At 46.9% G+C, this 15594-nt stretch overlaps 1 protein-coding gene across 1 annotated transcript in view; it reads left to right on the forward strand.

Moving 5' to 3' along the window:
- Nucleotides 1-15594, forward strand: part of RPS6KC1 (ribosomal protein S6 kinase C1) — a 315485-nt gene that overhangs the window by 82705 nt on the left and 217186 nt on the right. Inside the window, exon 6 of the mRNA XM_063919063.1 lies at nt 203-262. Within this exon, the coding sequence (XP_063775133.1) occupies nt 203-262 (60 nt within the window). The remainder of the gene's footprint in view (nt 1-202; nt 263-15594) is intronic.

The following is a 15594-nucleotide window of genomic DNA, read 5'->3' on the forward strand; positions in this document are numbered from 1 at the left end:
TGTCCCCATTGCTTTTGGAGCGATTTTAGCAAAGCTTTGTGAGGACGCATATGTATAATGCAAGGTGATGTTTGGTGTTTGCCATCAAAATAAGCGTCAACAATCTGGTCCAGAAATGTGAATGTTACACATTAATTTGTTTATTGTTGTTGTTTGTATGTAAATGTCGCTACTAACGTGGATCCTCTGTGTTGTCTCCTAGTGAGGAAAGACTCTTGCGGCCTGGATGACGTGACCTTCACCAGCCAGTCTGAATGTGGGGGTGAGTTATTTCCAACGCCTGTGATTCCCTGACTGCTCTCTTCTCTCCTGTCTGTCACATTGTTACTGTACTGTGTGTATAACTTCCCACTGTACATGTCACATTGTTACTGTACTGTGTGTATAACTTCCCACTGTACATGTCACATTGTTACTGTACGGTGTGTATAACTTCCCACTGTACATGTCACATTGTTACTGTACTGTGTGTATAACTTCCCGCTGTACATGTCACATTGTTACTGTACTGTGTGTATAACTTCCTACTGTACATGTCACATTGTTACTGTACTGTGTGTATAACTTCCTACTGTACATGTCACATTGTTACTGTACTGTGTGTATAACTTTCTACTGTACATGTCACATTGTTACTGTACTGTGTGTATAACTTCCCGCTGTACATGTCACATTGTTACTGTACTGTGTGTATAACTTCCCGCTGTACATGTCACATTGTTACTGTACGGTGTGTATAACTTCCCACTGTACATGTCACATTGTTACTGTACTGTGTGTATAACTTTCTACTGTACATGTCACATTGTTACTGTACGGTGTGTATAACTTCCCACTGTACATGTCACATTGTTACTGTACTGTGTGTATAACTTTCTACTGTACATGTCACATTGTTACTGTACTGTGTGTATAACTTTCTACTGTACATGTCACATTGTTACTGTACTGTGTGTATAACTTCCCACTGTACATGTCACATTGTTACTGTACTGTGTGTATAACTTCCCGCTGTACATGTCACATTGTTACTGTACTGTGTGTATAACTTCCCGCTGTACCTGTCACATTGTTACTGTACTGTGTGTATAACTTCCCACTGTACATGTCACATTGTTACTGTACTGTGTGTATAACTTCCCACTGTACATGTCACATTGTTACTGTACTGTGTGTATAACTTCCCACTGTACATGTCACATTGTTACTGTACTGTGTGTATAACTTCCCGCTGTACATGTCACATTGTTACTGTACTGTGTGTATAACTTCCTACTGTACGTGTCACATTGTTACTGTACTGTGTGTATAACTTCCCGCTGTACATGTCACATTGTTACTGTACTGTGTGTATAACTTCCTACTGTACGTGTCACATTGTTACTGTACTGTGTGTATAACTTCCTACTGTACATGTCACATTGTTACTGTACGGTGTGTATAACTTCCCACTGTACATGTCACATTGTTACTGTACTGTGTGTATAACTTCCTACTGTACATGTCACATTGTTACTGTACGGGGTGTGTGTATAACTTCCCACTGTACATGTCACATTGTTACTGTACGGTGTGTATAACTTCCCACTGTACATGTCACATTGTTACTGTACTGTGTGTATAACTTCCCACTGTACATGTCACATTGTTACTGTACTGTGTGTATAACTTTCTACTGTACATGTCACATTGTTACTGTACTGTGTGTATAACTTCCCGCTGTACATGTCACATTGTTACTGTACGGTGTGTATAACTTCCCGCTGTACATGTCACATTGTTACTGTACGGTGTGTATAACTTCCCACTGTACATGTCACATTGTTACTGTACGGTGTGTATAACTTCCCGCTGTACATGTCACATTGTTACTGTACTGTGTGTATAACTTCCCACTGTACCTGTCACATTGTTACTGTACTGTGTGTATAACTTCCCGCTGTACATGTCACATTGTTACTGTACGGTGTGTATAACTTCCCGCTGTACATGTCACATTGTTACTGTACTGTGTGTATAACTTCCCACTGTACCTGTCACATTGTTACTGTACTGTGTGTATAACTTCCCGCTGTACATGTCACATTGTTACTGTACGGTGTGTATAACTTCCCGCTGTACATGTCACATTGTTACTGTACTGTGTGTATAACTTCCCGCTGTACGTGTCACATTGTTACTGTACGGTGTGTATAACTTCCCACTGTACATGTCACATTGTTACTGTACGGTGTGTATAACTTCCCACTGTACATGTCACATTGTTACTGTACTGTGTATAACTTCCTACTGTACGTGTCACATTGTTACTGTACTGTGTGTATAACTTCCCACTGTACATGTCACATTGTTACTGTACTGTGTGTATAACTTCCTACTGTACATGTCACATTGTTACTGTACTGTGTGTATAACTTCCTACTGTACATGTCACATTGTTACTGTACTGTGTGTATAACTTCCCGCTGTACATGTCACATTGTTACTGTACGGTGTGTATAACTTCCCGCTGTACATGTCACATTGTTACTGTACTGTGTGTATAACTTTCCTCTGTACATGTCACATTGTTACTGTACTGTGTGTATAACTTCCTACTGTACATGTCACATTGTTACTGTACTGTGTGTATAACTTCCTACTGTACATGTCACATTGTTACTGTACTGTGTGTATAACTTCCTACTGTACATGTCACATTGTTACTGTACTGTGTGTATAACTTCCCGCTGTACATGTCACATTGTTACTGTACTGTGTGTATAACTTCCCACTGTACATGTCACATTGTTACTGTACTGTGTGTATAACTTCCTACTGTACATGTCACATTGTTACTGTACGGGGTGTGTGTCTAACTTCCCACTGTACATGTCACATTGTTACTGTACTGTGTGTATAACTTCCCACTGTACGTGTCACATTGTTACTGTACTGTGTGTATAACTTCCCACTGTACGTGTCACATTGTTACTGTACTGTGTGTATAACTTCCTACTGTACATGTCACATTGTTACTGTACTGTGTGTATAACTTCCTACTGTACATGTCACATTGTTACTGTACTGTGTGTATAACTTCCCACTGTACATGTCACATTGTTACTGTACTGTGTGTATAACTTCCCGCTGTACGTGTCACATTGTTACTGTATGGTGTGTATAACTTCCCACTGTACATGTCACATTGTTACTGTACTGTGTGTATAACTTCCCACTGTACGTGTCACATTGTTACTGTACTGTGTGTATAACTTCCCACTGTACATGTCACATTGTTACTGTACTGTGTGTATAACTTCCCACTGTACATGTCACATTGTTACTGTACTGTGTGTATAACTTCCCGCTGTACGTGTCACATTGTTACTGTACTGTGTGTATAACTTCCCACTGTACATTTCTCTTACGTCCTAGAGGATGCTGGGGACTCTGTAAGGACCATGGGGTATAGACGGGCTCCGCAGGAGACATGGGCACTATAAAGAACCTTAGAATGAGTGTGCACTGGCTCCTTCCTCTATGCCCCTCCTCCAGACCTCAGTTAGATCCTGTTCCCAGAGGAGACTGGATGCACTGCAGGGGAGCTCTCCTGAGTTTCTCTGAAAAATAATTTTGTTAGGTTTTTTATTTTCAGGGAGCACTGCTGGCAACAGGCTCCCTGCATCGTGGGAATGAGGGGAGAGAAGCAGACCTACTTAAATGCTAGGCTCTGCTTCTTAGGCTACTGGACACCATTAGCTCCAGAGGGAGTCGGAACGCAGGTCTCACCCTCGCCGTTCGGCCCGGAGCTGCGCCGCCGTCCTCCTCACAGAGCTGGAAGATAGAAGCCGGGTAAGTAGAAGGAGAAAGAAGACTTCAAAGGCGGCAGAAGACTTCAGATCTTCAATGAGGTTACGCGCAGCGGTAACGCTGCGCGCCATTGCTCCCACACACACACACAACAGCGGGCACTGTAAGGGTGCAGGGCCCAGGGGGGGCGCCCTGGGCAGCAATAATGAGCCGCAAGGGACACTGGCCAATGTGAATATACTGCAGAGGCAGTACATTATTAACCCTTGCCAGTTTTTTTATTATTTGAGCAGGACCGAAGCCCGCTGCTGAGGGGGCGGAGCTTGATCCTCCAGCACTAACCAGCGCCATTTTCTCCACAGCACATTGCAGAGAAGCTGGCTCCCCGGACTCTCCCCTGCTGAACACAGTCACAGAGGACAAAAAAGAGGGGGGGGGGGGGCACATGTAATTGGCGCAGTGAGTGTATTTATATATATTTATATAAAAGCGCTGTCCTAACTGGGATTTTATTCCAGGGTCTGGTGGCGCTGGGTGTGTGCTGGCATACTCTCTCTCTGTCTCTCCAAAGGGCCTAATTGGGAAACTGTCTCCATATAGTTATTTCCCTAAATGTGTGGGGGTGTCGGTACGTGTGTGTCGGCATGTCTGAAGCAGAAGGCTCTTCTAGGGAGGAGGTGGAGCAGATGATTGTGGTGTCTCTGTCGGCAACGCCGACACCTGACTGGTTGGATATGTGGAATGTTTTAAATGCAAATGTGTCTTTATTACATAAGAGATTGGACAAAGCAGAGTCCAGGGAAAAAGCAGGGAGTCAATCCATGGCTTTGACTGTGTCACAGGGCCCTTCTGGGTCTCATAAACGTCCCCTGTCCCAAGTAGCAGACATTGATACCGACACGGATTCTGACTCCAGTGTCGACTACGATGATGCGAGGTTACACCCAAGGGTGGCCAAAAGTATTCATTATATGATTATTGCAATAAAAGATGTTTTGCATATTACAGATGACCCTTCTGTCCCTGACAAGAGGGTACGCATGTTTAAGGAAAAGAAACCTGAGGTAACCTTTCCCCCATCTCATGAGCTGAATTAGTTATTTGAAAAAGCATGGGAAACTCCAGACAAGAAACTGCAGATTCCCAAGAGAATTCTTATGGCGTATCCTTTCCCGGCAAAGAACAGGGTAAGGTGGGAATCCAGGGTAGACGAGGCTTTAACGCGCTTGTCCAAAATGGTGGCGCTGCCGTCTCCAGATACGGCAGCCCTCGGGATCCTGCTGATCGCAGACAGGAAACTACCTTGAAGTCAATTTATACACATACGGGTGCCTTGCTCAGACCGGCAATAGCGTCGGCTTGGGTTTGTAGCGCTGTGGCGGCTTGGACGGATACCTTGTCAGCTGACATTGATACCCTGGATAGGGATACCATTTTATTGACCTTAGGTCACATTAAAGACGCAGTCCTATATATGAGAGATGCTCAGAGAGACGTTGGCCTGCTGGGTTCGAGAGCCAACGCCATGGCGATTTCTGCTAGGCGAGCCCTGTGGACCCGCCAATGGACGGGTGATGCCGACTCAGAGAAGCATATGGAGGTTTTGCCTTACAAAGGTGAGGACTTATTTGGGGAAGGTCTCACGGACCTGGTTTCCACAGCTACCGCTGGTAAATCTACTTTCTCTGACGTCCTAGTGGATGCTGGGAACTCCGAAAGGACCATGGGGAATAGCGGCTCCGCAGGAGACTGGGCACAACTAAAGAAAGCTTTTAGGTCACCTGGTGTGCACTGGCTCCTCTCACTATGACCCTCCTCCAAGCCTCAGTTAGATTTTGTGCCCGGCCGAGGTTGGATGCACACTAGGGGCTCTCCTGAGCTTCTAGAAAGAAAGTATATAATTAGGTTTTTTATTTTACAGTGAGACCTGCTGGCAACAGGCTCACTGCAGCGAGGGACTAAGGGGAGAAGAAGCGAACCTACCTGCTTGCAGCTAGCTTGGGCTTCTTAGGCTACTGGACCCCATTAGCTCCAGAGGGATCGACCGCAGGACCCGTCCTTGGTGTTCGTTCCCGGAGCCGCGCCGCCGTCCCCCTTACAGAGCCAGAAGCATGAAGATGGTCCGGAAAATCGGCGGCAGAAGACTTCAGTCTTCACCAAGGTAGCGCACAGCACTGCAGCTGTGCGCCATTGCTCCTCATACACACTTCACACTCCGGTCACTGAGGGTGCAGGGCGCTGGGGGGGGCGCCCTGAGCAGCAATAAAAACACCTTGGCTGGCAAAATAATCACAATATATAGCCCCAGAGGCTATATATGTGATAATTACCCCTGCCAGAATCCATAAAAAAGCGGGAGAAAAGTCCGCGAAAAAGGGGCGGAGCTATCTCCCTCAGCACACTGGGCGCCATTTTCTCTTCACAGTGCAGCTGGAAGACAGCTCCCCAGGCTCTCCTCTGTAGTTTTCAGGCTCAAAGGGTTAAAAAGAGAGGGGGGGGCGGCACTAAATTTAGGCGCAATATTGTTTATACAAGCAGCTATTGGGGAAAATTCACTCAGTGATAGTGTTAATCCCTACATTATATAGCGCTCTGGTGTGTGCTGGCATACTCTCTCTCTGTCTCCCCAAAGGGCTGTGTGGGGTCCTGTCCTCAGTCAGAGCATTCCCTGTGTGTGTGCGGTGTGTCGGTACGGCTGTGTCGACATGTTTGATGAGGAGATTTATGTGGAGGCGGAGCAGATGCCGATAAATGTGATGTCGCCCCCTGTGGGGCCGACACCAGAGTGGATGGATAGGTGGAAGGTATTAACCGACAGTGTCAACTCCTTACATAAAAGGCTGGATGACGTAACAGCTGTGGGACAGCCGGCTTCTCAGCCCGCGCCTGCCCAGGCGTCTCAAAGGCCATCAGGGACTCAAAAAACGCCCGTTACCTCAGATGGCAGACACAGATGTCGACACGGAGTCTGACTCCAGTGTCGACGAGGTTGAGACATATACACAATCCACTAGGAACATCCGTTACATGATTCCGGCAATAAAAAATGTGTTACACATTTCTGACATTAACCCAAGTACCACTAAAAAAGGGTTTTATGTTTGGGGAGAAAAAGCAGGCAGTGTTTTGTTCCCCCATCAAATGAGTGAATGAAGTGTGAAAAAGCGTGGGTTCCCCCGATAAGAAACTGGTAATTTCTAAAAAGTTACTGATGGCGTACCCTTTCCCGCCAGAGGATAAGTTACGCTGGGAGATATCCCCTAGGGTGGATAAGGCGCTCACACGTTTGTCAAAAAAGGTGGCACTGCCGTCTTAGGATACGGCCACTTTGAAGGTACCTGCTGATAAAAAGCAGGAGGCTATCCTGAAGACTGTATTTACACACTCGGGTACTAGACTGAGACCTGCAGATAGTGCTGCTGCAGCGTGGTCTGTAACCCTGTCAAACAGGGATACTATTTTGCGAACATAAGACGTCGTCTTATATATGAGGGATGCACAGAGGGATATTTTGCCGGCTGGCATCCAGAATAAATGCAATGTCCATTCGGTCAGGAGGTTATTAGAGACCCGACACTGGACAGGTGCTGCTGACTTTAAAAGGCACATAGAGCCTTATAAGGGTGAGGAATTGTTTGGGGATGGTCTCTGGGACCTCGTATCCACAGCAACAGCTGGGAAGAAAAAATTTTACCTCAGGTTTCCTCACAGTCTCAGAAAGCACTGTATTATCAGGTACAGTCCTTTCGGCTTCAGAAATGCAAGCATGTAAAACGAGGGAAGAGGGAAAAAGCTGCACCAGTCAGCCAGTTCCCAGAATCAAAATTCTTCCCCCGCTTCCTCTGAGTCCACCGCATGACGGGGGGGCTCCACAGGCGTAGCCAGGTACGGTGGGGGGCCGCCTCAAAAATTTCAGTGATCAGTGGGCTCGCTCACAGGTGGATCCCTAGATCCTTCAAGTAGTATCTCAGGGGTACAAGCTGGAATTCGAGGCGTCTCCCGCCCGCCGTTTCCTCAAATCTGCCTTGCCGACAACTCCCTCAGGCAGGGAGACTGTGCTAGAGGCAATTCACAAGCTGTATTCCCAGCAGGTGATAGTCAAGGTGCCCCTACTTCAACAAGGACGGGGTTACTATTCCACACTGTTTGTGGTACCGAAACCGGACGGTTCGATGAGACCCATTTTATATTTGAAATCCTTGAACACATACATAAAAAAATTCAAGTTCAAGATGGAATCGCTCAGGGCGATTATTGCAAGCCTGGAGGAGGGGGATTACATGGTATCCCTGGACATCAAGGAGGCTTACCTACATGTCCCCATTTACCATCCTCACCAGGAGTACCTCAGATTTGTGGTACAGGATTGCCATTACCAATTCCAAACACTGCCGTTTGGACTGTCCACGGCACCGAGGGTCTTTGCCAAGGTGATGGCAGAAATGATTATACTCCTTCGAGAAAGGAAGTTTTAATTATCCCGTACTTGGACGATCTCCTTATAAAGGCGAGGTCCAAGGAGCAGTTGTTGGTCGGAGTAGCACTATCTCGGGAAGTGCTACAACAGCACGGATGGATTCTATACATTCCAAAGTCACAGCTGGTTCCTACCACATGCCTACTGTTCCTGGGGATGGTTCTGGACACAGAACAGAAAAAAAGTGTTTCTCCCGCAGGAGAAAGCCAAGGAGCTGTCATCTCTAGCAGAGACCTCCTGAAACCAAAACAGGTATCGGTGCATCACTGCACACGAGTCCTGGGAAAAATGGTAGCTTCTTACGAAGCTAAATTCCATTCGGCAGGTTCCATGCAAGAACCTTTCAGTGGGACCTCTTAGACAAGTGGTCGGGATCGCATCTTCAGATGCATCGACTGATAACCCTGTCTCCAAGGACCAGGGTATCTCTACTGTGGTGGCTGCAGAGTGCTCATCTTCAAGAGGGCCGCAGATTCGGCATACAGGACTGGGTCCTGGTAACCACGGATGCCAGCCTTCGAGGCTGGGGGGGGCAGTCACACAGGGAAGAAATTTCCAAGGACTTTGGTCAAGTCAGGAGTAGTCCCTACACATAAATATTCTGGAACTGAGGGCCACTTACAATGCCCTAAGTCTGGCAAGGCCTCTGCTTCAAAACCAGCCGGTACTGATCCAATCAGACAACATCACGGCAGTCGCCCATGTAAACCGACAGGGCGGCACAAGAAGCAGGATGGCGATGGCAGAAGCCACAAGGATTCTCCGATGGGCGGAAAATCACGTCTTAGCACTGTCAGCAGTGTTCATTCCGGGAGTGGACAACTGGGAAGCAGACTTCCTCAGCGGACACGACCTACACCCGGGAGAGTGGGGACTTCATCCAGAAGTCTTCCAACTGTTGGTAAACCGTTGGGAAAGGCCACAGGTGGACATGATGGCGTCCCGCCTAAACAAAAAACTAGAGAGATATTGCGCCAGGTCAAGGGACCCTCAGGCGATAGCTGTGGACGCTCTAGTGACACCGTGGGTGTACCAGTCAGTTTATGTGTTCCCTCCTCTGCCTCTCATACCAAGGGTACTGAGAATAATAAGAAAATGAGGAGTAAGAACAATACTCGTGGTTCCGGATTGGCCAAGACGAGCGTGGTACCAGGAACTTCAAGAGATGATCTCAGAGGACCCATGGCCTCTGCCGCTCAGACAGGACCTGCTGCAGCAGGGGCCCTGTCTGTTCCAAGACTTACCGCGGCTGCGTTTGACGGCATGGCGGTTGAACGCCGGATCCTGAAGGAAAAGGGCATTCCGGAGGAAGTCATTCCTACGCTGATTAAAGCCAGGAAAGATGTAACTGCAAAGCATTATCACCGCATATGGCGGATGTATGTTGCTTGGTGTGAGGCCAAAAAGGCCCCAACAGAGGAATTTCAACTGGGTCGATTTCTGCATTTCCTACAAGCAGGAGTGACTATGGGCCTGAAATTAGGCTCCATTAGGGTACAGATCTCGGCTCTGTCGATTTTCTTCCAGAAAGAACTAGCTTCACTACCTGAAGTTCAGACGTTTGTTAAGGGAGTGCTGCATATTCAGCCCCCTTTTGTGCCTCCAGTGGCACCTTGGGATCTCAACGTGGTGTTGAGTTTCTTAAAATCACATTGGTTTGAGCCACTTAAATCCGTGGATCTAAAATATCTCACGTGGAAAGTGGTCATGTTATTGGCCTTGGCTTCAGCCAGGCGTGTGTCAGAATTGGCGGCTTTGTCATGTAAAAGCCCTTATCTGATTTTCCATATGGATAGGGCAGAATTGAGGACTCGTCCCCAGTTTCTCCCTAAGGTGGTATCAGCTTTTCACTTGAACCAACCTATTGTGGTGCCTGCGGCTACTAGGGACTTGGAGGATTCCAAGTTGCTGGACGTAGTCAGGGCCTTGAAAATGTATGTTTCCAGGACGGCTAGAGTCAGGAAAACTGACTCGCTATTTATCCTGTATGCACCCAACAAGCTGGGTGCTCCTGCTTCTAAGCAGACTATTGCTCGCTGGATTTGTAGCACAATTCAGCTGGCGCATTCTGCGGCTTGACTGCCGCATCCTAAATCAGTAAAAGCCCATTCCACAAGGAAGGTGGGCTCATCTTGGGCGGCTGCCCGAGGGGTCTCGGCTTTACAACTTTGCCGAGCTGCTACTTGGTCAGGGGCAAACACGTTTGCTAAATTCTACAAATTTGATACCCTGGCTGAGGAGGACCTTGAGTTCTCTCATTCGGTGCTGCAGAGTCATCCGCACTCTCCCGCCCGTTTGGGAGCTTTGGTATAATCCCCATGGTCCTTTCGGAGTTCCCAGCATCCACTAGGACGTCAGAGAAAATAAGATTTTACTCACCGGTAAATCTATTTCTCGTAGTCCGTAGTGGATGCTGGGCGCCCGTCCCAAGTGCGGATTGTCTGCAATACTTGTACATAGTTATTGTTAACTAAAGGGTTATTGTTGAGCCATCTGTTGAGAGGCTCAGTTGTTTTCATACTGTTAAACTGGGTATGGTATCACGAGTTATACAGTGTGATTGGTGTGGCTGGTAAGAGTCTTACCCGGGATTCAAAATCCTTCCTTATTATGTCAGCTCGTCCGGGCACAGTGTCCTAACTGAGGCTTGGAGGAGGGTCATAGTGGGAGGAGCCAGTGCACACCAGGTGACCTAAAAGCTTTCTTTAGTTGTGCCCAGTCTCCTGCGGAGCCGCTATTCCCCATGGTCCTTTCGGAGTTCCCAGCATCCACTACGGACTACGAGAAATAGATTTACCGGTGAGTAAAATCTTATTTTTTTACCTTATGTTTCCTCACAGTAAAAGAAAACGCCACAATATCAGATGCAGTCCTTTCGGTCGCATAAGTCCAGAAAAGGTCGGGGCTCTTCCTTCCTCGCCAGAGGTAAGGGTAGAGGGAAAAAACTGCCGGCTACAGCTAGTTCCCAGGAGCAGAAGTCCTCCCTGGCTTCTACTAAATCCACCGCATGACCCTGGGGCTCCGCTGAGGGAGTCGGCTCTGGTGGGGGCACATCTTCGACTGTTCAGCCACGTCTGGGTTCAGTCAGAAGTGGATCCCTGGGCAATGGAAATTGTATCCCAGGGTTACAAGCTGGAATTCGAAGACGTGCCTCCTCGCTGGTTTTTCAAATCGGCCTTACCAGCTTCTTCCCCAGAAAGGGAGATACTTTTAGCTGTAATTCAAAAACTGTGTCATCAACAAGTGGTTGTCAAGGTTCCCCTACTTCAACAGGGGAAGGGGTACTATTCAACCCTGTTTGTGGTCCCGAAACTGGATGGCTCGGTCAGACCCATTCTGAATTTAAAATCCCTAAACCTGTACTTGAAAAGGTTCAAATTCAAGATGGAATCGCTCAGGGCGGTTATCTCCAGCCTGGAAGGGGGGGATTTTATGGTGTCACTAGACATAAAGGATGCATACCTTCATGTCCCCATATATCCTCCTCATCAGGCGTACCTGAGATTCGCTGTACAGGACTGTCATTACCAATTTCAGACGTTGCCGTTCGGGCATTCCACGGCCCGAGGATTTTCACCAAGGTAATGGCGGAAATGATGGTGCTCCTGCGCAGGCAGGGAGTCACAATTATCCCGTACTTGGACGATCTCCTGATAAAAGCGAGATCGAGAGAACAGTTGCTGCAAAGCGTGTCGCTCTCCCTAAGAGTGCTGCAGCAACATGGCTGGATTCTCAATCTACCAAAGTCACAGTTGGTTCCAACGACTCGGTTGTCTTTCTTGGGCATGATTCCGGACACGGAACAAAAGAGGGTTTTTCTCCCGATGGAAAAAGCCCAGGAACTCCAGAACATGGTCAGAGACCTGTTGAAACCAAAAAGTGTGTCAGTCCATCAATGCACTCGAGTACTGGGGAAAATGGTGGCGTCCTACGAGGCCATTCCCTTCGGCAGGTTTCATGCGAGGACTTTTCAGTGGGACCTTCTGGACAAGTGGTCCGGGTCCCATCTGCACATTCATCAAAAGGGTGTCTCTCCTGTGGTGGCTGCAGAGTACTCACCTTCTAGAGGGTCGCAGGTTTGGCATTCAGGACTAGGTTCTGGTGTCCACGGACGCGAGCCTCCGAGGATGGGGAGCAGTCACACAAGTAAGAAACTACCAGGGACTATGGTCAAGCCAGGAGGCTTGTCTACACATCAACGTACTGGAATTGAGGGCCATATACAACGGCCTGCGTCAAGCGGAGAATCTTCTTCGCGACCTACCGGTTCTGATTCAGTCAGACAACGTCACAGCCGTGGCTCATGTAAACCACTAAGGCGGAACAAGGAGCAGAGTGGCGATGGCGGAAGCCACCAGGATTCTTCGCTGGGCAGAAAATCATGCAAGCGCTTTGACAGCAGTCTTCATTCCGGGAGTGGACAACTGGGAAGCAGACTTCCTCAGTAGACACGATCTCCATCCAGGGGAGTGTGGACTTCATCAAGAAGTTTTTGCAGAGATAACAAGTCATTGGGGACTTTCTCAAATAGACATGATGGCGTCACGCCTCAACAAGAAGCTTCGAAGGTATTGTGCCAGGTCAAGGGACCCTCGTGCAGTACCACTGGACGCCCTGGTGACACCGTGGGTGTTTCAGTTGGTCTATGTGTTCCCTCCTCTTCCACTCATCTCAAAGATATTGAGAATCATAAGACGAAAAAGAGTGCAAACAATACTCATTGTTCCAGATTGGCCTCGCAGGGCCTGGTATTCAGATCTTCAGGAAATGCTCACAGAAGACCTGTGGCCTCTTCCTCTCAGAGAGGACCTGTTGCAACAGGAGCCCTGCGTGATCCAAGACTTACCGCGGTTACGTTTGACGGCATGGCGGTTGAACACCGAATCCTAGCTGGGAAAGGCATTCCGGAAGAAGTCATCCCTACTCTGATAAGGGCTAGGAAGGAGGTGACGACGAAACATTATCACCGTATCTGGAGAAAGTATGTATCTCGGTGTGAAGCCAAGAATGCTCCGACGGAAGATTTCCATCTGGGCCGTTTTCTCCACTTTCTACAGACAGGAGTGGATATGGGCCTAAAATTAGGCTCCATTAAGGTACAGATTTCGGCCTTATCTATTTTCTTTCAGAAGGAATTGGCTTCTCTCCCAGAAGTCCAGACTTTTGTAAAGGGAGTGCTGCACATCCAGCCTCCTTTTGTGCCTCCAGTGGCGCCATGGGACCTTAACGTAGTGTTACAGTTCCTACCGGTAAATCTTTTTTTCCCAGTGCGGATATATTTCTGCAAGACTTGTATACAGTTATTGCTTACATAAGGGTAATGTTACAATTTGGATCATTCTCTGGCTGATGCTGTTTTGTTTCATACTGGTTCGTATATTCCATGTTGTACGGTGTGTATGGTGTGGGCTGGTATGAATCTTGCCCTTAGATTAACAAAAATCCTTTCCTCGTACTGTCCGTCTCCTCTGGGCACAGTTTCTCTAACTGAGATCTGGAGGAGGGGCATAGAGGGAGGAGCCAGTGCACACCCATTTTAAAGTTCTTTATAGTGCCCATGTCTCCTGCGGTGCCCGTCTATACCCCATGGTCCTTACGGAGTCCCCAGCATCCTCTACGGACTAGGAGAAAAAGATTTACCGGTAGGTTTAAAATCTTATTGTCACATTGTTACTGTACGGTGTGTATAACTTCCCACTGTACATGTCACATTGTTACTGTACTGTGTGTATAACTTCCCACTGTACATGTCACATTGTTACTGTACTGTGTGTATAACTTCCCACTGTACATGTCACATTGTTACTGTACTGTGTGTATAACTTCCCACTGTACATGTCACATTGTTACTGTACTGTGTGTATAACTTCCCACTGTACATGTCACATTGTTACTGTACTGTGTGTATAACTTCCCACTGTACATGTCACATTGTTACTGTACTGTGTGTATAACTTCCCACTGTACATGTCACATTGTTACTGTACTGTGTGTATAACTTCCCACTGTACATGTCACATTGTTACTGTACTGTGTGTATAACTTCCCACTGTACATGTCACATTGTTACTGTACTGTGTGTATAACTTCCCACTGTACATGTCACATTGTTACTGTACTGTGTGTATAACTTCCCACTGTACATGTCACATTGTTACTGTACTGTGTGTATAACTTCCCACTGTACATGTCACATTGTTACTGTACTGTGTGTATAACTTCCCACTGTACATGTCACATTGTTACTGTACTGTGTGTATAACTTCCCACTGTACATGTCACATTGTTACTGTACTGTGTGTATAACTTCCCACTATACATGTCACATTGTTACTGTACTGTGTGTATAACTGCCTACTGTACATGTCACATTGTTACTGTACTGTGTGTATAACTTCCCACTGTACATGTCACATTGTTACTGTACTGTGTGTATAACTTCCCACTATACATGTCACATTGTTACTGTACTGTGTGTATAACTGCCTACTGTACATGTCACATTGTTACTGTACTGTGTGTATAACTGCCTACTGTACATGTCACATTGTTACTGTACTGTGTGTATAACTTCCCGCTGTACATGTCACATTGTTACTGTACTGTGTGTATAACTTCCCGCTGTACGTGTCACATTGTTACTGTACTGTGTGTGCAACTTCCCGCTGTACGTGTCACATTGTTACTGTACGGGGTGTGTGTATAACTTCCCGCTGTACATGTCACATTGTTACTGTACGGGGTGTGTGTATAACTTCCCGCTGTACGTGTCACATTGTTACTGTACTGTGTGTATAACTTCCCGCTGTATGTGTCACATTGTTACTGTACGGTGTGTATAACTTCCCGCTGTACATGTCACATTGTTACTGTACGGTGTGTATAACTTCCCGCTGTACGTTTCACATTGTTACTGTATGGTGTGTATAACTTCTCGCTGTACGTGTCACATTGTTACTGTACGGGGTGTGTGTATAACTTCTCGCTGTACGTGTCACATTGTTACTGTACTGTGTGTACAACCTCCCACTATACATGTCACATTGTTACTGTACTGTGTGTATAACTTCCCACTGTACCTGTCACATTGTTACTGTACTGTGTGTATAACTTCCCACTGTACATGTCACATTGTTACTGTACTGTGTGTATAACTTCCCACTATACATGTCACATTGTTACTGTACTGTGTGTACAACCTCCCACTATACATGTCACATTGTTACTGTACTGTGTGTATAACTTCCCACTGTACCTGTCACATTGTTACTGTACTGTGTGTATAACTTCCCGCTGTACATGTCACATTGTTACTGTACTGTGTG

The sequence above is a fragment of the Pseudophryne corroboree genome, chromosome 4, assembly GCF_028390025.1.
Source record: "Pseudophryne corroboree isolate aPseCor3 chromosome 4, aPseCor3.hap2, whole genome shotgun sequence".
Taxonomy (NCBI): domain Eukaryota; kingdom Metazoa; phylum Chordata; class Amphibia; order Anura; family Myobatrachidae; genus Pseudophryne; species Pseudophryne corroboree.